We start from the raw sequence: 27,278 nt of genomic DNA, 5'->3' as shown, positions 1-27,278 counted from the left end.
CGATGCCGGGGTGGAAAGAACCCCATTAAGCAGGGTCCTACTCTATACTAACAACTATTAACTAACTGCAACACTCACTACTAACATTTTATAACTATTTACAGGAAAAAATACAAAGAAGTCCACTGGGTAGAGAACTTGCAGAGCAAAAACAAGCAGTTCCAGCGATTGTCACAGGCGGAAAGAAGGAAGCGAGGGGGTGGCAGGCTCCTATATACAGCATCATGAAGGCATGACTCCAGGGGGCACTGGAAACGACACAAAATATACCACTCAGAAAAACCATTCGGCAATGGTGTACGCAGTGTGTGCACACATACATGGGAATGGACATGAGCAAGCACCTGAAGAAGAACATGCAAAACCTTCAGAAAAGCAAGATGGTTCTCTCAAACACAATTCTGTTGTGAACTGTACAAGAAATGAACAAGGAGGATGTTTGTGTTACAAAACTCATCAAAGAATGAATGTGAAGTAGCCAAGTCACCCTAGGATCCATGTTTCACCCTCACTCCATTCCCTTTTGTGCTGTCACCCATATCATATTTAAATTCTAGACTGTAAGCTTTTGGGGGCAGGGACCTGTCTATTTATTTATGAGGCATGTAGCACATCTGTGGGCATGGTACAAATAAAATAAGATAAATCTACAACTTGAATCTGTCACCCATGTTAGAGCTTATTCACAAACAAAGCATGGGGCACGGGTCACTTGCTGGGGGATTCTCTGCTCCTTGAAGTCTTTAAACCATGATTTGAGGACTTCAGTAGCTCAGACATCGGTGAGAGGTTTATCGCAGGAGTGGGTGGGTGAGATTCTGTGGCCTGCATTGTGCAGGAGGTCAGACTAGATGATCATAATGGTCCCTTCTGATCTTAATATCTATGAATCTATGAATCTATAAGCTAAGTAAAGCAAGGCGAGGCAATACACAGGGTTGAAACATAGGGCATGAGGAGTAAGTCAGATGGCTGGGGTCAGCAAACTACAGGGATGGCTATGTGGAGGAACAAATGAACAAAAAATAAACAAAGAAAAAACTCCTGAATGAGACTTTAGGAACTTTGCTATTGATTTTGTGCACAATGCTCAGATGCTAGCTATGGTGATGGGCATCAGGATACAATCTTAAGACAGATAAGAGAAGTAGCAGAGGCTATATGAGAACTTCCTAACATGCTTTTGAGACTTTGGTTTTAAAATAACCTGTGCCAGAGTATAACAGCATATAACACCTCAACAACTTATTTAGTTTTGTTTCAAGCCTTGTACTGTTTCAAGCCATGTTTCAAACCTAGGTTTGAATCATGTAAGTTGTGGTTTCTTCAGAGCAACTTCCTGGATTAAATGTTTACTTTGATGTGACTAGCACAGTTATGATCTATCTAAAATAACACAAAGTACTGATTGTACTGGCACCAAGTTGGTGATCACGTGATTGCCTACAAATCAGACATTTTTTAATATTTAAAAAACCCATTATCGATGAACCCATTAAAATAAAATATATCAACCGCTCAACAAACTAGTATGATGCTGTGATATGAACAGGGGAAGCACACATTAGATAGAATAGAAGGATGTTAAAAGCCAGGATGCAACTGCAATACAGACCATTGCTGAGATGCAAAACTTAATTCTCCTTAATCATAGGCTAAACCATTTGGCTAGTTATGCTTTTCATAGTCTTTAAATTCGTCATTTTTTATTATGCTTAATTCCTCTCTCTTTATTTTCTCTATTGAATATATCTCATATTATTTAAACAACTGGAATTGTTGTTGCTTAGGCATTGCTAAGTGTTCCTAGAGGAAGAAAACTCACTTCTGGATTCACTGGAGACAGAGTAGGGATAGAGGTAAAAGTTTGCCCACTCTCTCAAAGGTACAGGTAGCCCACATCCCAAAGGTGCTAAAAAACTGCATGTAGTTGGTATGGGTACGTGTGAAAGTCTAATTAGGAGCCCTTTAGTGATGGAATAAAATACATGACTCACAGGTAAGACAATGATCTGAATTGCTATACAATTGCCAAGAAGGAATAAAATGGTGACTTAGTCCTTGGCAATTATTTATTGTATTTATTATGGTAATGCCTAGGGTCACCAATCATTGATCAGGATCCTGAGGTACTAGGTGCTGTAAAAACAAATCACAAAAACAGCCCCTGCCACAGATATCTTACAATCTAGTTTTACAAATGGATGAGACAGATTGATAGTGTGGGACTAAGAAGATGAGACAAACTCAGCAAGGTCTGTGAAATAACCATAAGTCCCAGTTTGTCACCTGCTTAGTTAAAAGGAGATTCCCAACACTGATGCCATGTTGATGAATTGATCTGTTCATTTATTTGACCAATTCTCCGTGAATTTTGTCCAGATCCCTTAATGTTCAACAGTTGACAACCACCAAGATCACACTCACTGATTCATCAACTTAGTGTAAGAATAAGGAGGACTGAGCACAAGCCATCACCACCAGTCTTGAGTTAAAAATATTAAATATGAATAATCAAGGATGTGCAGTGGCCTAGGGGTAGTGGTGGTAAGCAAACAAATATTTTGGCCAGTGTTGAAGAAGATAAATCATATGTTCATAAATTCATGCCCAGTAGTCCTAACAATCTAGACCTGATGGTAGCTATGGAATGAATCTGTACACCATAAGAAATAGCACTGTGATCCTGCAAAGACCTATACATGCACTCAACTTTACACAGAGAAACTGCATTGATCTCAGTGGAACTACTCACAGTGTGTAAACTTGAGCATGTAAACAAGTCTTTGCAGAATCAGGGCATAAATGATTAACATTCTCAGTTGCTATAATGACCACTTATAACTTATCAAACCTCACTCCAGACACTGCCTCAAGCTATACTGTATTAGGGGGGGGGGGAAATCAGGCACAAACAAGATGGGCCCCAACCCAAGTCACTCAAGTTAACAGGACTCTTTCAACTCATTTCAAGGGATCAGGTCTTATAAGTATAATTCAATCTCTCACTGTTGTAGCCATTATTTTTCAACACTCCCCCATTTTTTCATTCTTTGCTGCTGTAGATTGAAAACTTCTTGGGCAGGGAATCTGTAGCTTTATTACTTTGTAAAGCACAGTGCATATATATATAAATAGTAATTTTTCTCCTTCTTGGTAAGATTTTCAAATGGGTACTCTAGTAACACAACCTATTTAAATCCTACAGAAATCCTATTTCTAGAGACCATGGGAATTAGAACTAGAAATGAGTATCAACTTTCAATCATGATAAGAAAATATAAAGATCTAGTTCTTTCTCACTTACATTAAACCATTGCAGGTAATTCATAGTACACTCGGTAAATGATATCAATATTAGTGACTATATGCATTCATAGGACCAAATTGTGCCTTTAGTGGTGGGTGACATCCCATTCAAAGTAAGGAATACAGCATGCACACTGAGCACAGAATTTAGCTCCCTATTACCAAATCTTAGGATGTAAAAACCTGATGACTAAACATATTTAATATTTTTCAGAAGCAAAAAAATATATCATAAATATCACAGTGATAATGAGACGTGTTAGGGTTAACCCACAAATAAAATTTCAAGATTAAAGAGACTTCCTCAGAATTTCAAAAATATTTTTACTTCAGTGTTGGGGTGATAATATATTTATAATAATTTTTAAATTCGTTTGGAGAGGTAAGAGGAAGAAGTCAAATTGGAACTTATTTGCAGCTTGGAAATGTCTAATCAGATGTTGATTTCTTTAAGAAATAACAACAGTAATAATAATACTTAGCATTTTATCGCACTTTGTATTCCAAACATTGTACAGACACTGATGAACTACTCCTCACAATACTCCTGTGAGGTAGGTGGATAAGTATTATTATCCCCATCTTACAAGTGGGAAAACAGATAGATAAGTGAAGTGATTTGCTCAGGGCCATACACTAAATTGTTGACAGTGTCAGAATTAGTACTCTGGATTTTCTGACTCCCAATTATGTACTCATTTCTCCAGATCACACAAACAAATAAATATTAATGCAAATTGTTTTAAATTTTGTATTTCAAGTTTCATCTACAGAAATTGACTCACCCAGGTAAGCAATCCCCACACACTGCATTGCTGGTGGCAGAACAGTTGGACTTCTGAAACCGGTTAACTACTGCACAATCCAGACAAGGTTTGCACTTCTGAAATCCCCAGTCCTCCTTGAATCTGTTTAGCCTGCATGTCATGCACTGTGCATCCTCCCCATATCCAAAGCCGCATTCCTGCAGGGATTAACAAGCAATAGCAAGCTATTCAAACATTGAATGTGTGAATAAGGAGAGACTTCTGGGAGCGTAATTATTACTGAGAGTTGGTCTTTCTAGAGACAAAAGCCATCTTTTCAGCAAGTTCAAATGTGTCTTCCACTGCTAATAATCTCCCTTACTTCTATAAATAATACTGAGTCATCCACTTTATTTGAGAAACCACTGAGCATTTCAATGATAAAGGACTTCAGGGACTCCAGCTGCTTCATTACTAGCAGCTTATGGTAGAATTATTGAGCTGTCTGTTTTTTAATTCAGCTGGTCATGTGAATGTGCAGAACCTGGGACGAATGCAGTATTTGGGCACTTATTCATTTACAAAAACAGGAAAGGAACACTTTGATATTAAGGTGCATAGCTAAGGTGAACAAAGTTAATTGCTGAAGAGAGGACAAATCTTCAAAGGTTTAAAAGCTGTGTTGGTAAATACAACAGGGGGCTGGTTAATGGACACAGAGAACAAGGGCTTGAAATGTTCATTACCCACTAAGAATTTTAGTAATTTAACTATCTCCTATTTAACCAACAGTTCCCAACACAATTGTGGGAGTGCTGGAAAAGCTGCAAGACCTCTGTGAATCAGAAGAAGGTGATGGCATTTATTAAATCTGAATATTGCAAGAGCTGGTTACTTACCCCAACAACTAATTTGTGCAAAGAAATTAGTTTTTAATTTCCACAATTTTGGGAAATATTTTTGAATGGGTAGGAATACAAAAATAAAGATGATATCGAAATGTAGGTTATAGCAGAAGTAACAAAAGTCTGGAGAATTATGGAATGATTCCCATATGAGGAAAGATTTAAAAGATTTAAGTAGTACTAATGTGAAGAGGAAATGAACAAGAGGCATAAAATGAGGATAAAGAGAAGGTAATTCAGATGTGCCCATTTTCCCTCTCTCATGCTACATGAAGAAACAGACACCAAGTAAAACTGAAAGGCAACAAATGTAACTCAATAATCTGTGGAACTCACTCCCACAAGATATTATCAAGGTAGAGAGCTTATTCAAATTTTAAAAAGGATATGACATTTATATAAAAATAAACAGTTACATGAGCTAGGATAAAAATGTATATGGCATAATAAGTCTCATCCTTTAGGACATAAAGCTTTTATTTCCTCAAGTTAGGAAGACACTTCCCTCACAGGCAATGTTCCCTCTAATTTTTGACAGGCCATGTGTGCACAAAATTTCTTCTGTGCAAATTTTTGAAGCAGAGTTCAAATTTGTGCGTCATGAGGCAAATGCGCCCAAGAAAGTAAAATGCTTATACATTTAAAAAGTTTTAATTTGAAATTTGTGATAATAGTTTTACACCATGTTATTTTGTAAATGTAATTTTTAAATACTTAGAAAAAGGAAATTTAACCATTCTTCATGAAGCAGAAATTAGTTTCAAGCATTACATTTTATGATCTTTTTTTGAGAATCATGATCATATATCAAGCACATATTAATCTTGATCATTATCAGTGCATAGGCTTCTGCCTGTTGGTGTCCATTTTCACCTTTCATTCTATACACATGTCCGAAAAGATTTTGATAAACATAGAATAAAGACAATTTAATAAGTATGCCATTATGTCAATTTATATGGGTTTTCAGATAGAGACATCATAAGTAAAAAAAGAAAAACAAGAGTTTGTGTTTTAAATTTAAAATGTTCCTAAAAAATATCAATACATGATTATCAGCCAAGAATAAGATATGTAATTACAAATGCATTTTAATTTCCTTATTGGTCAAAATGTCAAAGACTGCTAAACTAACTTTACTGTTTTTCCCTGCAATCTTTTTCATTTGCCCATTCAATATAAACTCTGTCCAGATCTATTAGTCCTCCATCCAGCTGGTAACTCTTAATACACATCAGCATGTCCAAATGATCTACTTGTAAGTGATTCCGTAGTTTGTTTTTAGAGTGTTCATTAAGCTAAAGCCACACTCACATTCTGCACTTGATGCTAGGAATGTTCCTCCAATATCCATCAACTCTGCAAGATCCTGAAACTGTTCATTCTGGTGAGCAAATGTCACCATATCCGGGAAACTTAAAACCAATTGGCTTTTGATTCTTTCAGCTACTGCAAACTTGAAGTCATTGTACTGACTGACTATAATAATCTCTTCAGCAAGAAAGTCTTTGTATTTTGAACATAGGGATTTGACCTGATGAATTTCAAAATTGAAGTCACACTTAACTATTGCTGCAGAATCAAAAGCGGACCACTCCTGGACTTCATCCTCTGGAAACCTGTCTGCCAAATGTGCACACAAGATGTTTATGAAAGTTATTATGGAACTGGTTATCAATTTCATTATTTTCTTGAGAGCTCATATCTAAGAGAGCCTTAACTTTGTCACTCCATAAGACTGAATCTCCAAGGTACTGTCTTCTGATCTTGTTCAGTTTACTTTGGGCAAGGTGAAATGCTTCAAGAGGCGTAAGGCCCCGTTTCTGGAGCAGTGTGGATAGTGAAGCCAGCTCTGACAAAACATCATTCAAAACTTCTAATGTTATTCGGTATTCCATGGTATTCAGCTTTTTGTGGCAGTATTTAGAAACCGGGTCAGTATCTTTGTCTTGCTCAAAATATTCCAGAAGAGGATTATAGTTGTGAATAATTGCTTGAAGTGCAAAGTGCCTAGATAACCAGGGCACTTCATTGAGTGGCCTGAAAGCCACTGACTCACATTCAGAAGGATCCACTATTTCCTGAAATTTGCATTTTCTCCTGGATGACCGACAGAACATCATGTAGACAGTTCTCATTAAGGTTTTGATGTCTCTTATCAGTTTGACCTCTTTCCATGCATCGGAAATCCCCAAGTCTTCCCGGTGTGCAACGCAATGTTGCTGGACTAAGTGTGGAATATCACATTTCAGCTGAGTCGCCACGCCATTGAATTTGCCCAACATCACAGAGGCACCATCAGACGTGAACATCATCATTTTCATTAGATCAAGTTGGTGTTCTTTATAAAACTCTTTGATTGCAGACACTATTGAAACAGCATCACATTCTTGCAATTGTAATAGACCACCAAACGAAGTTTTATAGTGTGCAGAATTTATGGATCTATATTTAAAGTAGAGTATCCAGTATCTGTTAATGGATATATCAGTGCTTTCATCAACAGCTAGAGTATGAAACATTGCCAATGCTATTTCATGCATGAGGTCATTGTGGACAATGCAGTTGATAATTTCAAGAAATTCAAAAGCATAATTTTTACTTCCCCAACTCGCTGGTATGCGCACATACTTTTCCATATCGTCATTAATATCCTGAACAGAAAGCATTGAGCTGTTCATTTTAATAGCCAACAACACACTGTCAATAAGTACCTTGATTTCTTCTGGGTTTGAGCACTTGCGTTCAAGATTATTTTGCCTCCTCTGCTTTTCAGCTGGACTTTCAAGAATCATGCTAAGCAATCCACTCCATAAGGAAGGGTTTTTGTTTCTAAGTCTTGTTACACCATCTATATGAAACTTACTTGACCGATGACGCTTTAAGAAATCCAACTTCCATACATCGTTCCACATTCTTCCTGTTGAAAATTGTCCTGAAGCTCTGGCATCTCGACAATATACACAAACCACTCTGTTGTCCTCATCATATGTGAATATTTCACGAAGTTTAACAAGCATTACACTATGTGACTTCGGTGTAACTGTCTCTATAGTCTCATCCAGCCATCCGGATTTAAATGAAGTCGCTGTTCTTTTACGCTTTAGACCTCTAGACAGTGACATTTTGGGATTGATTTTTTGCCAGATTGGTTTATTTAAAATTAATACTTTTATTATATAGCTACTATTTCAATGCGCTTTACAGCGTGACTCGACAAAAGGGCAAATGGGAGATCATTCAAATCAGGATACCAGAAGTTTGTGCATAGCTCCGATCACATCCATGTATCTGCAGAAAAAAAACGCGGGGAAATGGTAAAACATCATGAGTAAATGTATGAAGTCCAATGCCTTTGAAAGATTTCAGTCACGAAAACAACACTTACCTTTGTTCATTTCTGGGAAATCTTTGCAGCTCCTTAGCAACTACAGCCAGGCATTTTGACTTATTCACACATACCTGAGTTTGTACACAGCCAAATGAACAGACTACAAGGAGATGTGGGGGTCCTGACCGTCCCGACGTGCTCAGCGTTCCACGTTCGAAATGCTGGAGGGGAGGGGTACGATTCATTGCCCTCCTTTCCCTTTCCCCCCCTTGCCAGCTAGTAGAATCTGGCTGTGTTGATAGATGGCAGGCGAACAATGTCAAAAGTCGCCCGTAAATGATATTTTGGCCTGGTTCCAATGTAGTATTTCATTTTTTGTGTGTGCGGTGTTTCGCCATGTGCGCGGGGTTTAGGATCTTTGTGCACGGGCACACGCGCACAGCTGAGAGGGAACAGTGCTCACAGGCATGTTATTGCAAAATTGTGCTTTAGGCGTTTTACACCATCTTCAGAAGCAACTGGTGCTGACCACTTTGGAGACAGGGTACTGAACAGAACAGATTACAGGTATGAACTGATATGACAATTTCTATTTAAGAGCATTTTATTAATATAGGATCTTATAGACAATTGTTTGTGGCTCTCCCCAACTTCTGTGCTGTTTTTTGTTCTGGGGAATGTAAGAACAACCTACAAAATGAAATCCTTCCATCCCAACCAGTCACATACTCTTAGCCATACATGGATACCTCCTCAACCCTGCAAAGGGACAGCAACTACTATACTGCACAGGCGATGCTTTACCAAACACCTCCTTTTCTCCTCAGGCACGGGGAGACCATGAATAGAATGTCCTCTCCACATACAAGTTTCAAAGACAAGACAAAGGCCCAAACTGTTTTGAGAGAGAGAAACAGATATTGTAAATGCACAGTACTAAAAAACCCACCCCCTCTCCCAAAAAAACCCTGGTTACTTACCTGTTCTGTAACTGTTCTTCTTCAAGATGTGTTGCACATGTCCATTTCATTGTGCATGCTCAGCGCACTGAAGCAGTCTGTACACTGGGCGTGCATGTGCCTACAGTGTAATGGACATTTGCAATCACTTGAAGAACTGCACATTTATAAAGATTTTTAGTCGCAAACTAAAGGCCAGATTGTGCAAAAAGAGAGAGAGAGAGAGAGAGAGAGTGGCTTTGCTCACCTAGAAAAACATTGGTGAATGACAAATGGAATCCTTAGCACCAACCACCTAGACTGACTACAGACCTGGGCTGTGGCCACTAGCAAAGACGCTGTGGAAGATTAGAGGATTCTGACTATTTTTTCTACCTCACAAGAGGTTTTTGCACAACAGCTCAAGACATTGAACAAACCCACCATCATTTTCCCGTTCTGTAGCAAAATTACAAGATCTGCCATAGAACTTCTCCTCAGCTTGCACAGAAGGGTACAGACGGACACACAGATATACACATAGATCTATATACGATATAATAAATGGTATATTGTGTATTCATGTCCTTTTATGTACCTATTTATTGTGCAGCTAAACATAATTTCACACAAACAGCTGTTAAAATAATGTTATTTATATTGCAAAATCAAGCACTCAAAAGTTGTGAAATTCCACATTTAAGGTTGCATGGGCAACCATAGTTCTTGCACTGAATGAGGGGGAAAACAGTATGTGATCATGTAATTGAAGGACTGGATCAAAATGCATACACACAAGGGGCACAATTACAGACATCCACACAACCTTCAACATGGCATTTTCCATTTGGCTTTCTTCTGTCTCTCCTGACCCCAGAGTTGAAGGAGACCCTTGCACTGGAGGGAGGGTGAGGTATATAAATGGACCAACTGGGGCAATATACAGGTAGTGGCCCTGATTGCTGTTCGTGCTTCTACAGAACTTTTCAAAAGGTTCCCACAGATTTCCAGTGGCCTTAGTCACAAGCTATGTGTACATCAGTTACTTCTGAGGGCATTCTGCGCCAAAAAAATAAATATTCTGCGCCAAAACAAAAAATTCTGCGCACAATATTTTAAAATTGTTCAAATTTTATTTGTCAAATGAATGTGGAAGCTCCAGCATGGCATTGGGGAGCACAGGCCACTGGCTGCACAGAGGTGGGAGATCACTGTGCAGCTCCCCCCCACGACATGGACTCAGCAATGGACTCAGAAAGTCGTTTTTATGACAGGGAAGCAAAGAAATCTGCAGGGGATATAAATTCTTTGCATGAGCAGTGGCACAGAATTCCCCCAGCAGTAATCAGTGTGTCCACAGAATCATACTTCAGTAGTATTTGTTAGAAGTGTTTGGTCCCAGTGCAAGAAAAACAAGTCTCTTCCCCAAGGAGTATATAATCAAACAAATATTAGTAAGTAGATATAATATGATTTAAAGTTGTGACAAACAACAAAAAACCCTTCAATGAAAATGCCAAGTTAAAGCAGCTAGGACAACAGGACAGGAGAGTGGTGTATCCAAAAATTACAAGTATTGAGAATATCAATTAATATACTAGTATAAGATACCTGAAATACCTAGGCATGAAATGGTGAGTTAAGGGTGGACTGCTAGCTTTATCTGAGAATTTTCTTTGTCACTTATCAAACACGGTGTAAGAGCAGTCTGTGTGTTAAAAAATGGAAAATATCTCTGTAAGAGGTAAATTGGAATTGATATGATCAACAATGATTATCTAATTACCAATAATTAAAATTAACCCATTCTTATCTCTCATCAGAATATGTATATTGTGCTAAAGTTGGTTGTGACTGTCAAGTTTGTGACAGTCAAGATTGTGTTGGAGTTTCCAGCTCAAAGAGAGTTTTAAACCTTTTTTTTGAACAAGTTTCATAAGAATGGTAAACAAAATATAGAATGCAAACTGAGTACTCTTTGAATATTTCACAGTGATTTGATGAAAAATTGGTTGGTACAAAGAGAATATGTACTCTGAAATCATTTTTGGTAGTTTTTCTTATTGGACTGTCTCACTTTTTTCAGATGCCCTTTGCAAGATATCTGAAGTACTATGGGCACTGGGCTTTGTTCCACATATTGCTCCTTGCATGCCAGTTCCAACATTAGCAATTATACTTAGTTAGCCTCTGTCTATATAGCTTTTTGTCATGTTTTAGAAATAAGTGCAATTGTGTGCGAAGACAAACACACCACATTTGAAGTTACATGTCTGCTGGTGAAAAACCTCTTCAGTCACTGAATAAGTTCCAGTAAGACAATACAGGGAAGGAAAGTCCTCCACCAAAACCCCTATAGCCTATGGGAAAGTTCCCTGAGTTGTAAAATAGGAGATCATGGGTTTCAATCTTACCTCTGTTAACTTGGGGATATTGACAACTTGTTTTTATTAGGTGGGGCTAGAGTTAAAAAAATAATAGCTGTTGAATGTCCCTTTAATTAGTAGTTTTGTATCGTGACTAAATCTGTCCACTTTTAATAAAGTGAGATAAACAACTATGTTCCATGGTCAGTGTTTCCTTTATATATTAATGGAATCCCAAAATTTTTGAGGGGGGCTAAAGCCTCCCCCCCACAGTTGGCTATGCTCACATAGCTGCTGTTTATATTATCATGCACTTCAGCATATGCTTATTACTGGCCAAGGCCACAAACCTGAACAACAGAAAGCAATCAAGTTTGAGCTGCTGCACACAAGCCCTCCCTAATTTTTCAGATAGGTTAATAAAGGGTATGTCTACACTGCAATAAAAAACCTGTGGCACTGAGTCTCAGAGCCTGGGTCAGATGGGTCAGGCTTGGGTTGCAGAGCTAAAAACTGCACATAGACATTCAGGCTCAGGCTAGACCAGGGTGGGCAAACTTTTTGGCCCGAGGGCCACATCGGGGTTGCAAAACTGTACAAAGGGCTGGGTAGGGAAGGCTGTGCCTCCCCAAACAGTCAGGCCCCCGCCCCCTATCTGGCCCCTCCCACTTCCCACTCCTGATTGCCCCCCTCAGAACCTCCAACCCATCCAACCCCCCCCCCCCGCTCCTTGTCCCCTAACCACCCCCTGGGACCCCACCCCCTACCCAACCTCCCCTGCTCCCTGTCCCCTGACTGCTCCCCCGACTCCTATCCACACCCCTGCCCCTGACAGGCCCCCCGGGACTCCCACCCCCTATCCAACTCGCCCTGCTTCCTGTCCCCTGATTGCTCCGCCTCCTATCCACACCCCCGCCTCCTGACAGGCCCCCCGGGACTCCCACTCCCAACCCTTCCTGTTCCCTGTCCCCTGACTGCCCCCCCCCAGAACCTCTGCCCCATCCAACCGCCCTCTGCTCCCTGACTGCACCCCGGGACACCCCGCCCCCTTACCATTCTGCTCAGAGCAGCAGGAGTATGCCGCCCAGCTGGAGCCAGCTGCGCTCCCTGCGCTGCCCGGTAGGAGCGGCGGGCCAGACCGCTGCCCGCGTGGTGGTGTTGCTGCAGGGGAGGGGCCGGGGACTAGCCTCCCCGGCCAGGACCTAATGGGCCAGGCAGGACAGTCCCACGGGCCGGATGTGGCCACGGGCTGTAGTTTGCCCACCTCTGGGCTAGACCCTGGGCTGAAAGACCCTCCTCCCTCGCTTTATCCCAGACCCTGATCTCCAGCCCAAGCCTGAATGTCTACACTGCAGTTTTATAGTACCACAGCCCAAGCCCTAGTTCAGCTAACCAAGCCCAGCCACAGCCATGCTGCAGATCTTTTATCTCAGTGTAGACATACCCAGAGAGATTATGCCAGGCAGTCAGGAACAGAACAAGGGTCTCTATCATGGCAAACGTACAACTTATCCACTCAGTCAATTACCTTCCAAACAGAATATTGAAAGCTGAAAGTCAGTTTCTAACAACTAAACTTACACACTTCTCATAGAGCCAGGGACAGAATCAAGGGTTCCTCATCTCCATTATGCTACTACTGACTAGTAAAGAGTTGGGCAACCCAGTCAGAAAATGTGTATCAAGTCCTCCTTTAGTGATTGGTTTGAAAAGAGATGAGCAACTACTCCTGGAAGTTCAAGTGACAGGGTCCTCATCTAGGATCAAACCCTGATGTTGACCTCTATTGGGAGAGATGGTTTATAGTTGTATGTGATTCACACAGCAAGAGGACATCTCTAAAATAGGTTTTGTACCTAAAAACCATGGTAATCTGAATATCATGGTGTGAATCACTAAAATACACGCATTTGTTATGCATTTTGATTTCACACAATGGCAGGCTAAAAGATTGAGAGATATGCTTCACACTGGAAGGAACAGAGTACAGACAGGAAGGAGGAGCAAATTAGACAGGTGGAGGAAGAGCAAGCCCCATGCTGCTGCAGCTGCTCCTGGCTATATCCAGTTTCCAGGTATCAGTGAGAGGCTACTGCATGTTTCAGAAAGTGAGATATGACACACTCCTTTATGGGGCTTCCCTCCACCTAACAGGTTATGCTGGCACTGCTAAATATGGTGCGTTTCTCTTGGTGCACTTACTTTCAGTAACCTTTAAGCAGGGATAAAATGTTTTAGACAGACAAAACTTGCTGAGGTATTTTGCAGCCTCTCATGCTCTTTAGGAGAGCTGATAAAGCCTGGAGCAGCTTCAGCAATGCAGTTTTTCCCCGCTGAAGTGCAGCTCCCCTTCTCCCCTCTCCCATCCCTAACCCTAGGAAGTTATCTGCTGAGGTACACCAACTCCATATAAAAAAAGCCCTAGGAAATTAACACAAACTACATTTAGTGACAGTTAAGTTTGCACCCCATTTACACAAAACCTATCTATTCGGGGGACACCATCATAGGGCCTAATCACATCAGCCACACTATCAGAGGCTCATTCACCTGCACATTTATCAGTGTGATATATGCCATCATGTGCCAGCAATGCCCCTCTGCCATGTACATTGGCCAAACTGGACAGTCTCTATGTAAAAGAATAAATGGACACAAATAAGATGTCAAGAATTATAACATTCAAAAACCAGTCGGAGAACATTTCAATCTCTCTGGTCACTCGATTACAGACCTAAAAGTTGCAATTCTTCAACAAAAAAATTTCAAAAACAGACTCCAGTGAGAGACTGCTGAATTGGAATTAATTTGCAAACTGGACACCATTAAATTAGGCTTGACTAAAGACTGGGAGTGGATGTGTCATTACACAAAGTAAAACTATTTCCCCATGTTTATTCCCCCCCCCCCCACTGTTCCTCACACGTTCTTGTCAACTGCTGGAAATGGCCCACCTTGATTATCACTACAAAAGGTTTTTTTTCTCTCCTGCTGGTAATAGCTCAACTTACCTGATCACTCTTGTTACAGTGTGTATGGTAACACCCACTGTTTCATGTTCACTGTGTATATAAAATCTCCCCACTGTATTTTCCACTGCATGCGTGCGATGAAGTGAGCTGTAGCTCATGAAAGATTATGCTCAAATAGATTTGTTAGTCTCTAAGGTGCCACAAGTACTCCTTTTCTTTTTACAAAACCTTAAAAGCTTGGAAATCAGAAGTTAAAGTCTGCCACATTCCTTGCTACCTTCATATTGCCTACAACACTGCTAATAATCCACTCCCATAAAGCTTTCACTTTCATCTGCAACATCCCAAAATGAAATACATACTCCAACTTCATCGAACTTGTGCTGTATCGCAAAATCTTAACCGTGATCTTAGCAATGATAAAAGAGATTGATTTCCCAAATACTTAGAATGTGCCACAATCAGATGTGCTGATTTGTTGTTAAAAGAGTGTATAAGATTGCAGTTTCTTTTGGGTTACAGTGCAAATTTGGTAACGTAAGTGTATGTAGTGCTTTTAGATGCAAGTGAAAGTCATATGGGAGTGTTGGAGTGAGCGAGTAATTGACAATAAGAACATAAGAATGGCCATACTGGGTCAGACCAAAGGTCCATCCAGCCTAGTATCCTGTCTACTGACAGTGGCCAATGCCAGGTGCCCCAGAGGGAGTGAACCTAACAGGTAATGATCTAGTGATCTCTCTCCTGCCATCCATCTCCACCCTCTGACAAACACAGGCTGGGGACATCATTCCTTACCCATCCTGGCTAAGAGCCATTAATGAACTTAACCTCCATTAATTTATCCAGTTCTCTTTTAAACACTTTACAACCTCCTCAGGCAAGGAGTTCCATAGGTTGGCTGTGCACTGAATGAAGAAGAACTTCCTTTTATTTGTTTTAAACCTGCTACCCATTAATTTCATTTGGTGGCCCCTAGTTCTTATATTATGGGAACAAGTAAATAACTTTTCCTTATTCACTTTCTCCACATCACTCATGATTTTATATACTCTATCATAGCCCACCCTTAGTCTCCTCTTTTCCAAGCTGAAAAGTCCTAGCCTCTTTAATCTCTCCTCATATGGGACCCGTTCCAAACCCCTAATCATTTTAGCTGCCCTTTTCTGAATCTTTTCTAATACCAGTATATCTTTTTTGAGATGAGGGGACCACATCTGTAAGCAGTATTCAAGATGTGGGCGTACCATGGATTTATATAAGGGTAATAAGATATTCTCCGTCTTATTCTCTATCCGTTTTTTAATGATTCCTAACATTCCGTTTGCTTTTTTGACTGCCTCTGCACACTGCGTGGACATCTTCAGAGAACTATCCACGATGACTCCAAGATCTTTCTCCTGATTAGTTGTAGCTAAATTAACCCCCATCATATTGTATGTATAGTTGGAGTTATTTTTCTAGTGTGCATTACTTTACATTTAACCACATTAAATTTCATTTGCCATTTTGTTGCCCAATCACTTAGTTTTGTGAGATCTTTTTGAAGTTCTTCATAGTCTGCTTTGGTCTTAACTATCTTGAGCAGTTTAGTAGCGTCTGCAAACTTTGCCACCTAACTGTTTACTCCTTTTCTCCAGATCATTTATGAATTAGTTCAATAGGATTGGTCCTAGGACCAATGTTGTAGGTAATATGGAGGTGGTAAGGATTACAGGAGACTTTTCCTTTCACTCCTGATATTCATGTTCTGGATGGAAAGGGTGTGTCCTAATGCAATCTTTACTGTCACTAAATGTACTTTTTGTTTGCATTAATGGTGACTTGTTATAATCTGAATAATCTAAATGGCTATGTTTATTAAAAAAATTAAGGTAGGACAAGGAAGGGGTCTTATCTTCTGAGTGCTTCCATCTTTATCTGTTAGCACGCTGCAAAAGGTAAGTAAACAGCCAGACGTATCAGGTAAGGAAACCATGTTTGTGTGGGCTAGGTTGGGACTATTAGAATAACTCTATCTTTGTCCTTTTTTTATTTTGAGTAGAACTTTGGCTATTAGAGGCATTTAGGGGAAAACATGTACAGTAGACCCAACGACTACTGAAGGTAAAAAAGCATCCCCAAAGGATTGGTGACCCAGCCCACCTCTGAAGCAGAACTGAGCACATTTCTTGTTTACTACCATGACAAACATGTCTATTTGAGGTGTGCCTCATTGCTGCAATATGTGGTGAAGTATAATGGAATCTATCTCACACTCATGATCTTGAGAACAATGCCTGCTGAGTGTGTCCACAGTCACATTCTGAACTTCTGGGAAGTAAGATGCTGTGATGATAATCTGAATGCATATGCACCAATTCCAAAGTTTGACAGTCTTGGCACAGAGGGAGTGTTATCTTGCCCCTCCTTGCCAATTGATTAGTAGTGGAAACTGGAGATGGGCGTATCTGACTGCACTGAGTTCCTGGAGGTTGATGTGCAGAGTGTTATCCTGAGATGTTCACCTGCCCTGGGCTGTGTGGGTGTCCAGATGCATTCCCCATTCCAACAGGGATGCATCTGTCATTATAATTGCTGGGGGAGGGCAAGTGAAAGGGACTCCTGCACAAACATTGTGAGGGTATTTCCACCAATTGAGAGATTCCTTTATGAAGATGGGTATGGAAAGCAGTGTAGTTAGACTGTATCTGTTCAGTGAATAAACGGTCCTGAGCCACCCGGAAGGCATCACACTCACAGTTTTGCATGATCCATAACGAAAGTACTAGCTGCTATATGTCCCAATAGCTAAAGACAGTTCTGGCCCATAGTTTGAAGGCTGATCTGGATTGTATTGACTATGTTGAATAGGGCCATGAATCTGTGCATTGGGAGGTAGGCTCTTGCTGCTACTGAATCAAAATGAGCTCTTATGAATTCAAAGTTTTGCATAGGGGGGTAAGGTGGATTTTTGAATGTTCAATTGCAGGTCCAATTGAAGAAAAAGATCTATGGCCTCGCAAGTATTGGAGATCATCATCTCCATCATCTTCTTAGGTACTGAGTGAGAAGAGGCAGTACTCTTCTTGCTGCCTCACTCTGTTGATGGTACTGATTACCTCTCGGAGCCTAGGACTTTATAGTCTTAGGCTTAATCATGCCCTGGGTACCTGAGGAACCAGCAGCCTCATGGGTACTGGGTCGGAGAGCAGTTCAAAGGGTGGACCTGTGAATGTTGACAGGACAAAGTTGAGATCCCATTGAGGTACAGGTATAATGACCAGTGGCAAAGTCCTGATCAAGCACTTCACAAGTCTCACAGGAGCCAGATGTGTAAAGACAAATTGTCCCTCTGCCGGAGGAAGGCATTAATTGCTACTAAGGCCTGGTCTACATGGCGGGGGGGAATCGATCTAAGTTACACAACTTCAGCTACGTGAATAATGTAGCTGAAGTCGATGTACTTAGATCTATTCACCATGGTGTCTTCACTGTGGTGAGTCGACTGCTGACACTCCCCCGTTGACTCCGCCTGTGCCTCTCACCCTGGTGGAGTACCAGAGTCGACGGGAGAGCGCTCAGGGGTCAACGACGTGATAAATCGACACCTGCTGGATAGATTGCTGCCCGCCGATCCGGCGGGTAGTATAGACATACCCTAAGTGTACTTGCAGCAAATTAAGTGCTAGACCTGAAGTTCTTAAGGAGAGGAGATAGTCTAGGATAACTAGAATACCTATGGCATCTAGCGATTGTTGGTGGTGACATGTCCAGGCTAAAGTGCGCCACCATTTAGCCAGGTAGCAGGCTCTAGTAAAATCCTTTCTATCTTGGTTAAGGATTTCCTGAACAGATGTGAAACCTGAACATTCTATTTCCAACACCCATCCAAATACCGGAATGAGCAAAGGTTGGGGTGCTTGATCTCTCTCCCCCCCTACCCCCGGCCTGAGTTAGGAGATCCTGAAATGGGCACATCCTGATAGGTGAGCATGTGGACATCATTGAGAGTTCCATGAACCAGAAATGTCTGGGCCAGTTGGGTTCTAGGAGGATGGTGGTGGCTCTGTTGCAACCGATCGTCCATAGAATTCGCAGTAGTAGAGAGATGGGAGGAAAGGCGTATTTGAGACCGTCCATCCAAGGAAGCAGGAGAGTGTTGACCTGGGAATCGTGGCCTATAGCTTCCTTGGAGCAATACATGGGAAGCTTTTTATTTGTATGGGATGCAAAGGGGTCCCATAGCAGAGTTCCCCATTGTGTGAATAAGTTGGTTAAAACTGTGATGTGGATCTCCCATTTGTGGTCTGCAGATAAACTTCTGCTTAATTTGTCTACCAGGGAGTTGTGTACACCTGGGAGATATGTGGCCTGTATCGTAATGTTGTTTCTGATGCACCAGTTCCAAAACCTGACTGCTTCTAGGCATAGGAGACGGGATCTTGCTCCTCCCTATTTATATACACCATTGTGGTGATATTGTCTAATATTACCTGTACATGGAGCAAGTGTATGAGGAGAATGAGGAAAAGGAAGGTCTTGCACACAAGACAGACTGTTCTCATTTCCAGAAAGTTTATGGTCCAGGTACTCTGAGCAATATGGTAGTCCAGGTGAGTGCCCCACTCCATAAGGGAGGCATCTGTCAGGATGGTGGCCTTTGGTATGAGAGGGCTGAAACAAGTCCCCACCATGACTTTGCTTGGGTTGGACCACCATGTGAGGGAGGTGAGAACTCTGGTGAGAACAGTCATGGAGGGAGACAATGCGATTCCTGTTTGGTCAGCAGGTGCAGTGTAGCCAAGTTTGAAGGCACCATAAGTAAAGTCTGGTGAATGACATTAATGTAGGTGCATGTGACCTAACAGAGAAACACTGGCACACCACAGTTTGTGGCTGATGCAAGGGATCAAGTTGCACATCACATAAAATCTGTCTGTGCAGAGAAAGGATCTCGCAGAGGCTGAGTGCTGCCATTCTCCTACAAATGTTATTGTCCTAGTGGGTGACAAAACGGACTTCCCTGCATTTATGCAACAGCTAAGGTAGCAAGAAGGTACCAAAAAGAACCTGCTGCTGCTATGACTTCCTAATGAGATTGGCCTACCAGGAGCCAGTCATCCAGGTATGAAAAAACCGTATAGCCCTGGTGTCGCATCTGGTTTGCTACTACAATGAAAACTTTTCGTGCACCCTAGGTATGTAACGAGACCAAAGGGGAGGCTGTGAAACTGGAAGTGCTCTTGGCCAACCACGAGTAAAAGAATAAAAATAAGCTATAAGCAGTTTAAAAAGTTGGTTTCGCATACACAGTGTACGGTTTCAGAGTAGCAGCCGTGTTAGTCTGTATCCGCAAAAAGAAAAGGAGTACTTGTGGCACCTTAGAGACTAAGCCCTGGTCTACACTAGGACTTTAGGTCGAATTTAGCAGCATTAAATCGATGTAAACCTGCACCCGTCCACACGATGAAGCCCTTTATTTCGACTTAAAGGGCTCTTAAAATCGATTTCCTTACTCCACCCCTGACAAGTGGATTAGCGCTTAAATCGGCCTTGCCGGGTCGAATTTGGGGTACTGTGGACACAATTCGACGGTATTGGCCTCCGGGAGCTATCCCAGAGTGCTCCATTTTGACCGCTCTGGACAGCACTCTCAACTCAGATGCACTGGCCAGGTAGACAGGAAAAGAACCGCGAACTTTTGAATCTCATTTCCTGTTTGGCCAGCGTGGCAAGCTGCAGGTGACCATGCAGAGCTCATCAGCAGAGGTGACCATGATGGAGTCTCAGAATCGCAAAAGAGCTCCAGCATGGACCGAACGGGAGGTACGGGATCTGATCGCTGTATGGGGAGAGGAATCCGTGCTATCAGAACTCCGTTCCAGTTTTCGAAATGCCAAAACCTTTGTCAAGATCTCCCAGGGCATGAAGGACAGAGGCCATAACAGGGACCCGAAGCAGTGCCGCGTGAAACTGAAGGAGCTGAGGCAAGCCTACCAGAAAACCAGAGAGGCGAACGGCCGCTCCGGGTCAGAGCCCCAAACATGCCGCTTCTATGATGAGCTGCATGCCATTTTAGGGGGTTCAGCCACCACTACCCCAGCCGTGTTGTTTGACTCCTTCAATGGAGATGGAGGCAATACGGAAGCAGGTTTTGGGGACGAAGAAGATGATGATGATGACGAGGTTGTAGATAGCTCACAGCAAGCAAGCGGAGAAACCGGTTTTCCCGACAGCCAGGAACTGTTTCTCACCCTGGACCTGGAGCCAGTACCCCCTGAACCCACCCAAGGCTGCCTCCTGGACCCAGCAGGCGGAGAAGGGACCTCCGGTGAGTGTACCTTTTAAAATACTATACATGGTTTAAAAGCAAGCATGTGAAAGGATTACTTTGCCCTGGCATTCGCGGCTCTCCTGGATATACTCCCAAAGCCTTTGCAAAAGGTTTCTGGGGAGGGCAGACTTATTGCGTCCTTCATGGTAGGACACTATACCACTCCAGGCCAGTAACATGTACTTGGGAATCATTGTACAACAAAGCATTGCAGTGTATATTTGCTGGCGTTCAAGCAACATCCGTTCGTGTGTTATCCTCAGGAGAGTGAGATATAATCCATGGTCACCTGGTTGAAATAGGGTGCTTTTCTTCAGGGGACACTCAGAGGAGCCCATTCCTGCTGGGCTGTTTGCCTGCGGCTGAACAGAAATGTTCCCCGCTGTTAGCCACAGGGAGGGGGGAGGGTTGAGGGGGTAGCCACGCGGTGGGGGGAGGCAAAATGCGACCTTGTAACGAAAGCACATGTGCTATGTATGTAATGTTAACAGCAAGGTTTACCCTGAAAGAGTGTAGACAGTGTTTTATAAAATGTGTCTTTTTAAATACTGCTGTCCCTTTTCTTTTCTCCACCAGCTGCATGTATTTCAATGATCACAGGATCTTCTCCTTCCCAGAGGCTAGTGAAGATTAGAAAGAAAAAAAAACGCACTCGAGATGAAATGTTCTCAGAGCTCATGCTGTCCTCCCACACTGACAGAGCACAGACGAATGCGTGGAGGCAAATAATGTCAGACTGCAGGAAAGCACAAAATGACCAGGAGGAGAGGTGGCGGGCTGAAGAGAGTAAGTGGCGGGCTGAAGAGAGTAAGTGGCGGGCTGAAGAGAGGGCTGATGCTCGAATGTGGCGACAGCGTGATGAGAGGAGGCAGGATTCAATGCTGAGGCTGCTGGAGGACCAAACCAGTATGCTCCAGTGTATGGTTGAGCCGCAGCAAAGGCAGCTGGAGCACAGACTGCCACTACAGCCCCTGTGTAACCAACCGCCCTCCTCCCCAAGTTCCATAGCCTCCACACCCAGACGCCCAAGAACGCGGTGGGGTGGCCACCGGCCAACCAGCCACTCCACCACAGAGGATTGCCCAAAAAAAAGAAGGCTGTCATTCAATAAATTTTAAAGTTGTAAACTTTTAAAGTGCTGTGTGGCATTTTCCTTCCCTCCTCCACCACCCCTCCTGGGCTACCTTGGTAGTCATCCCTCTATTTGTGTGATGAATGAATAAAGAATGCATGAATGTGAAGCAACAATGACTTTATTGCCTCTGCAAGAGGTGATCAAAGGGAGGAGGGGAGGGTGGTTAGCTTACAAGGAAGTAGAGTGAACCAAGGGGCGGGGGGTTTCATCAAGGAGAAACAAACAGAACTTTCACACCGTAGCCTGGCCAGTCATGAAACTGGTTTTCAAAGCCTCTCTGATGCGTACCGCACCCTCCTGTGCTCTTCTAACCACCCTGGTGTCTGGCTGCGCGTAACCAGCAGCCAGGCGATTTGCCTCAACCTCCCACCCCGCCATAAACGTCTCCCCCTTACTCTCACAGATATTGTGGAGCACACAGCAAGCAGTAATAACAGTGGGAATATTGGTTTCGCTGAGGTCTAAGTGAGTCAGTAAACTGCGCCAGTGCGCCTTTAAACGTCCAAATGCACATTCTACCACCATTCTGCACTTGCTCAGCCTGTAGTTGAACAGCTCCTGACTGCTGTCCAGGCTGCCTGTGTACGGCTTCATGAGCCATGGCATTAAGGGGTAGGCTGGGTCCCCAAGGATACATATAGGCATTTCAACATCACCAACAGTTATTTCTGGTCTGGGAATAAAGTCCCTTCTTGAAGCTTTTGAAACAGACCACAGTTCCTGAAGATGCGAGCGTCATGTACCTTTCCCGGCCATCCCACGTTGATGTTGGTGAAACGTCCCTTGTGATCCACCAGAGCTTGCAGCACTATTGAAAAGTATCCCTTGCGGTTTATGTACTCGCCGGCTTGGTGCTCCGGTGCCAAGATAGGGATATGGGTTCCGTCTATGGCCCCACCACAGTTAGGGAATCCCATTGCAGCAAAGCCATCCACTATGACCTGCACATTTCCCAAGGTCACTACCCTTGATATCAGCAGATCTTTGATTGCGTGGGCTACTTGCATCACAGCAGCCCCCACAGTAGATTTGCCCACTCCAAATTGATTCCCAACTGACCGGTAGCTGTCTGGCGTTGCAAGCTTCCACAGGGCTATCGCCACTCGCTTCTCAACTGTGAGGGCTGCTCTCATCTTGGTATTCATGCGCTTCAGGGCAGGGGAAAGCAAGTCACAAAGTTCCATGAAAGTGCCCTTACGCATGCGAAAGTTTCGCAGCCACTGGGAATCGTCCCAGACCTGCAACACTATGCGGTCCCACCAGTCTGTGCTTGTTTCCCGAGCCCAGAATCGGCGTTCCACAGCATGAACCTGCCCCATTAGCACCATTATGCATGCATTGGCAGGGCCCATGCTTTCAGAGAAATCTGTGTCCATGTCCTGATCACTCACATGACCGCGCTGACGTCGCCTCCTCGCCCGGTAGCGCTTTGCCAGGTTCTGGTGCTGCATATACTGCTGGATAATGCGTGTGGTGTTTAATGTGCTCCTAATTGCCAAAGTGAGCTGAGCGGACTCCATGCTTGCCTTGGTATGGCGTCCGCACAGAAAAAAGGCGCGGAATGATTGTCTGCCGTTGCTCTGACGGACGGAGGGGCGACTGACGACACGGCTTACAGGGTTGGCTTCAGGAGGCTAAAATCCACAAAGGGGGTGGCTTTACATCAAGGAGTAGTTCAGGCAGGACTTCACGGAGGGTTCCAATAAGAAATGGTGCACCTAAGTTATTGTTCTTATTGGAACAAGGAGGTTAGCCTGGCCTCTGATTGATACATGGCTAGATCTACCTCGCAGCACCTTCTCTGTGAGTGACTGCAGTGTGACCTAGAGGAATGAGTCCCCTAGACAGGGGAGGAGGCAAATGAGTACAAAACAAATCTGGTCTATTTCTTGTTTTGATCCACTCCATCTATCTTTTACATCTTTGGCTGGCAGCAGACGGTGCAGAAGGACTGCAAGCCATCCACATCTCATGGCTGCTCGGCAGAAGATGGCACAGTACGACTGCTAGCCATCCTCATCTCTTGCCTGCCTGGCAGAAGATGGCACAGTACGATTGCTAGCCATCGTCATCTCTTGCCTGCCCGGCAGAAGATGGTACAATACGATTGCTAGCCATCGTCATCTCTTGCCTGCCCGGCAGAAGATGGTACAATACGACTGCTAGCAATCCGTATTGCCTGCCTGCTCACCATTAGACGGTTCAATACGACTGATTGCAGGACTAAAGAGAATGACCTGGTCAAGTCACCAAAAATTTAGTCCCTGCGCCCATGTCTGCCCAGGCGCTCCCAGCCTCACCTCGGACATGACGAGTACGGCTACCAGTCATACTGCACCGTCTGCTGCCAGAAGGCAATGGGTTGCTGCTACTGTGTAGCAATGCCGTACCGCGTCTGCCAGCACCCAGGAGACATACGGTGATGGTTACCTGAGCGGGCTCCATGCTTGCGGTGGTATGGCGTCCACACAGGTAACTCAGGAAAAAAGGCGCGAAACAATTGTCTGCCCTTGCCTTCACGGAGGGAGGGAGGGAACGGGGGCCGGACAATATGTACCCAGAACCACCCGCGACAATGTTTTAGCCCAATCAGAGTGTTCCATTGGGCTGCTCTGGACAGCACTCTCAACTCAGATGCACGATTGTTTGCCATTGCTCTGACGCAGGGAGGGGCGACTGAGGACACGGCTTACAGGGTTGACTTCACGGAGGGTTCCAATAAGAAATGGTGCACCTAAGGTATTGTTCTTATTGGAACAAGGAGGTTAGCCTGGCCTCTGATTGATACATGGCTAGATCTACCTCGCTGCACCTTCTCTGTGAGTGACTGCAGTGTGACCTAGAGGAATGAGTCCCCTAGACAGGGGAGAAGGCAAATGAGTACAAAACAAATCTGGTCTATTTCTTGTTTTGATCCACTCCATCTATCTTTTACATCTTTGGCTAGCAGCAGACGGTGCAGAAGGACTGCATGCCATCCACATCTCATGGCTGCTCGGCAGAAGACGGTGCAATAGGACTGCTAGCAATCCATATTGCCTGCCTGCTCACCATAAGACGGTTCAATAGGACTGACTGCCGGACTAAAAAAAATGACCTGGTCAAGTCACTAAAAATTTAGTCCCTGCGCCCATGTCTGCCCAGGCGCTCCTGATCGACCTCACACAGGCGACCAGGAACACCTCGGACATGACGAGGACGGCTACCAGTCGTACTGTACCGTCTGCTGCCAAAAGGCAATGGGTTGCTGCTACTGTGTAGCAATGCCGTACCGCGTCTGCCAGCACCCAGGAGACATACGGTGACGGTTACCTGAGCGGGCTCCATGCTTGCGGTGGTATGGCGTCCGCACAGGTAACTCAGGAAAAAAGGCGCGAAACAATTGTCTGCCCTTGCCTTCACGGAGGGAGGGAGGGAACGGGGGCCGGACAATATGTACCCAGAACCACCTGCGACAATGTTTTAGCCCAATCAGAGTGCTCCATTGTGACTGCTCTGGACAGCACTCTCAACTCAGATGCACGATTGTTTGCCGTTGCTCAGACGCAGGGAGGGGTGACTGAGGACACGGCTTACAGGGTTGACTTCACGGAGGGTTCCAATAAGAAATGGTGCACCTAAGTTATTGTTCTTATTGGAACAAGGAGGTTAGCCTGGCCTCTGATTGATACATGGCTAGATCTACCTCGCTGCACCTTCTCTGTGAGTGACTGCAGTGTGACCTAGAGGAATGATTCCCCTAGACAGGGGAGAAGGCAAATGAGTACAAACAAATCTGGTCTATTTCTTGTTTTGATCCACTCCATCTATCTTTTACATCTTTGGCTGGCAGCAGATGGTGCAGAAGGACATATTGCCTGCCTGCTCACCATAAGACGGTTCAATAGGACTGACTGCCGGACTAAAGAGAATGACCTGGTCAAGTCACTAAAAATTTAGTCCCTGCGCCCATGTCTGCCCAGGCGCTCCTGATCGACCTCACACAGGCGACCAGGAGTACCTCAGACATGACGAGGACGGCTACCAGTCGTATTGTACCGTCTGCTGCCACAAGGCAATGGGTTGCTGCTACTGTGTAGCAATGCCGTGCCGCGTCTGCCAGCACCCAGGAGACATACGGTGACGGTTACCTGAGCGGGCTCCATGCTTGCGGTGGTATGGCGTCCGCACAGGTAACTCAGGAAAAAAGGCGTGAAACAATTGTCTGCCCTTGCTTTCACGGAGGGAGGGAGGGAAGGGGGGGACTGACGATATGTACCCAGAACCACCCGCGACAATGTTTCAGCCCCATCAGGCATTGGGATCTCAACCCAGAATTCCAATGGGCAGCGGAGACTGCGGGAACTGTGGGATAGCTACCCACAGTGCAACGCTCCGGAAGTCGACTCTAGCCTCGGTACTGTGGAAGCACTCCGCCGAGTTAATGCACTTAATGCACTTCTGTGGGGACACACACACTCGAATATATAAAACCGATTTCTAAAAAACCGACTTCTATAAATTCGACCTTATTCCGTAGTGTAGACATACCCTAACAAATTTATTTGAGCATAAGCTTTCGTGAGCTACAGCTCACTTAATGCATCCGATGAAGTGAGCTGTAGCTCACGAAAGCTCATGCTCAAATAAATTTGCTAGTCTCTAAGGTGCCACAAGTACTCCTTTTCTATACACGGTGTAGTAATTTTTGTTAATACTGAGAGCTACAATTCTATTTAAAAAAGGGACAACTTAAAATCACATTTCTCTCATTTTTTTCCCCAAACCTACTATTTTTACAAGTTAAACTACAATTACTGTAGCTCAAATTAGAGGAGAAAAGGGTTTTTTTTTCCAGTTTGCTTACTCAGTGCATTTGAAAGCACAGTGTATAGTCAGTTCTACAATAGTACAGGAGCAATTGTATAGTTGCAACTGCTTGACCATAGATAAGGATTGCTACTGAGTTTCCATTTTTAATTCTGATTTTGGCTTCACTTTGAAATTAATGAAAAGAGTATATTAGTCTTTATATGGGTAAGGTTACAGCTAGGTGCAGAGTAACATACCTTTTCTATCAAATTTGAAGCATATTGGAAAAGAGACCATGCTCTAAAACCAAAGATGTTCAACAGAATTCAATAAGTGTAATATGTTTTTGCCACTTCATAGATCACCCCACCACTGTAAAACTCTACTTTACTGGACTCCTCTTATTGAGACCTATGGCACAGTGTCAAAGGTTACTTAATTAAAGTTAAGTCTTATTGAGGAAAATAGA

The 27,278-nt window shown here is 43.5% G+C and overlaps 2 protein-coding genes and 1 pseudogene across 7 annotated transcripts in view; 1 reads left to right on the top strand and 2 right to left on the bottom strand.

Moving 5' to 3' along the window:
- Window positions 1-27,278, bottom strand: part of TNFRSF19 (TNF receptor superfamily member 19) — a 129,958-nt gene that overhangs the window by 67,379 nt on the left and 35,301 nt on the right. For all 6 annotated transcript variants that reach the window (XM_074958380.1, XM_074958398.1, XM_074958417.1 and 3 more), the window contains one exon: window positions 4,095-4,273. In XM_074958380.1, the coding sequence (XP_074814481.1) occupies window positions 4,095-4,273 (179 nt within the window). The remainder of the gene's footprint in view (window positions 1-4,094; window positions 4,274-27,278) is intronic.
- Window positions 6,097-8,085, bottom strand: LOC141987809 (E3 SUMO-protein ligase KIAA1586-like; annotated as a pseudogene).
- On the top strand, window positions 20,144-27,252 carry LOC141987802 (uncharacterized). The gene is made up of 3 exons (XM_074953570.1): window positions 20,144-20,880; window positions 21,460-21,858; window positions 27,170-27,252. Exons 1-3 carry the CDS (start codon window positions 20,298-20,300, stop codon window positions 27,250-27,252), a joined length of 1,065 nt encoding a protein of 354 aa, XP_074809671.1. The 5' UTR covers window positions 20,144-20,297.

The sequence above is a fragment of the Natator depressus genome, chromosome 1, assembly GCF_965152275.1.
Source record: "Natator depressus isolate rNatDep1 chromosome 1, rNatDep2.hap1, whole genome shotgun sequence".
Classification (NCBI taxonomy): Eukaryota; Metazoa; Chordata; order Testudines; family Cheloniidae; genus Natator; species Natator depressus.
Note: the sequence above shows the minus strand (reverse complement) of the source record. Positions and strands in the feature narration are given on the sequence as shown.

Bases quoted from the DNA above. Each gene is read 5' to 3' on its own strand.
- LOC141987802 (XM_074953570.1), top strand. From the start codon at position 20,298: ATGCAGAGCTCATCAGCAGAGGTGACCATGATGGAGTCTCAGAATCGC. The intron at 20,881-21,459 runs GTGAGTGTACCT...TTTCTCCACCAG, and splicing joins AGGCGGAGAAGGGACCTCCG to CTGCATGTATTTCAATGATC. The intron at 21,859-27,169 runs GTAACCAACCGC...GCCACTTCATAG, and splicing joins ACTGCCACTACAGCCCCTGT to ATCACCCCACCACTGTAAAA.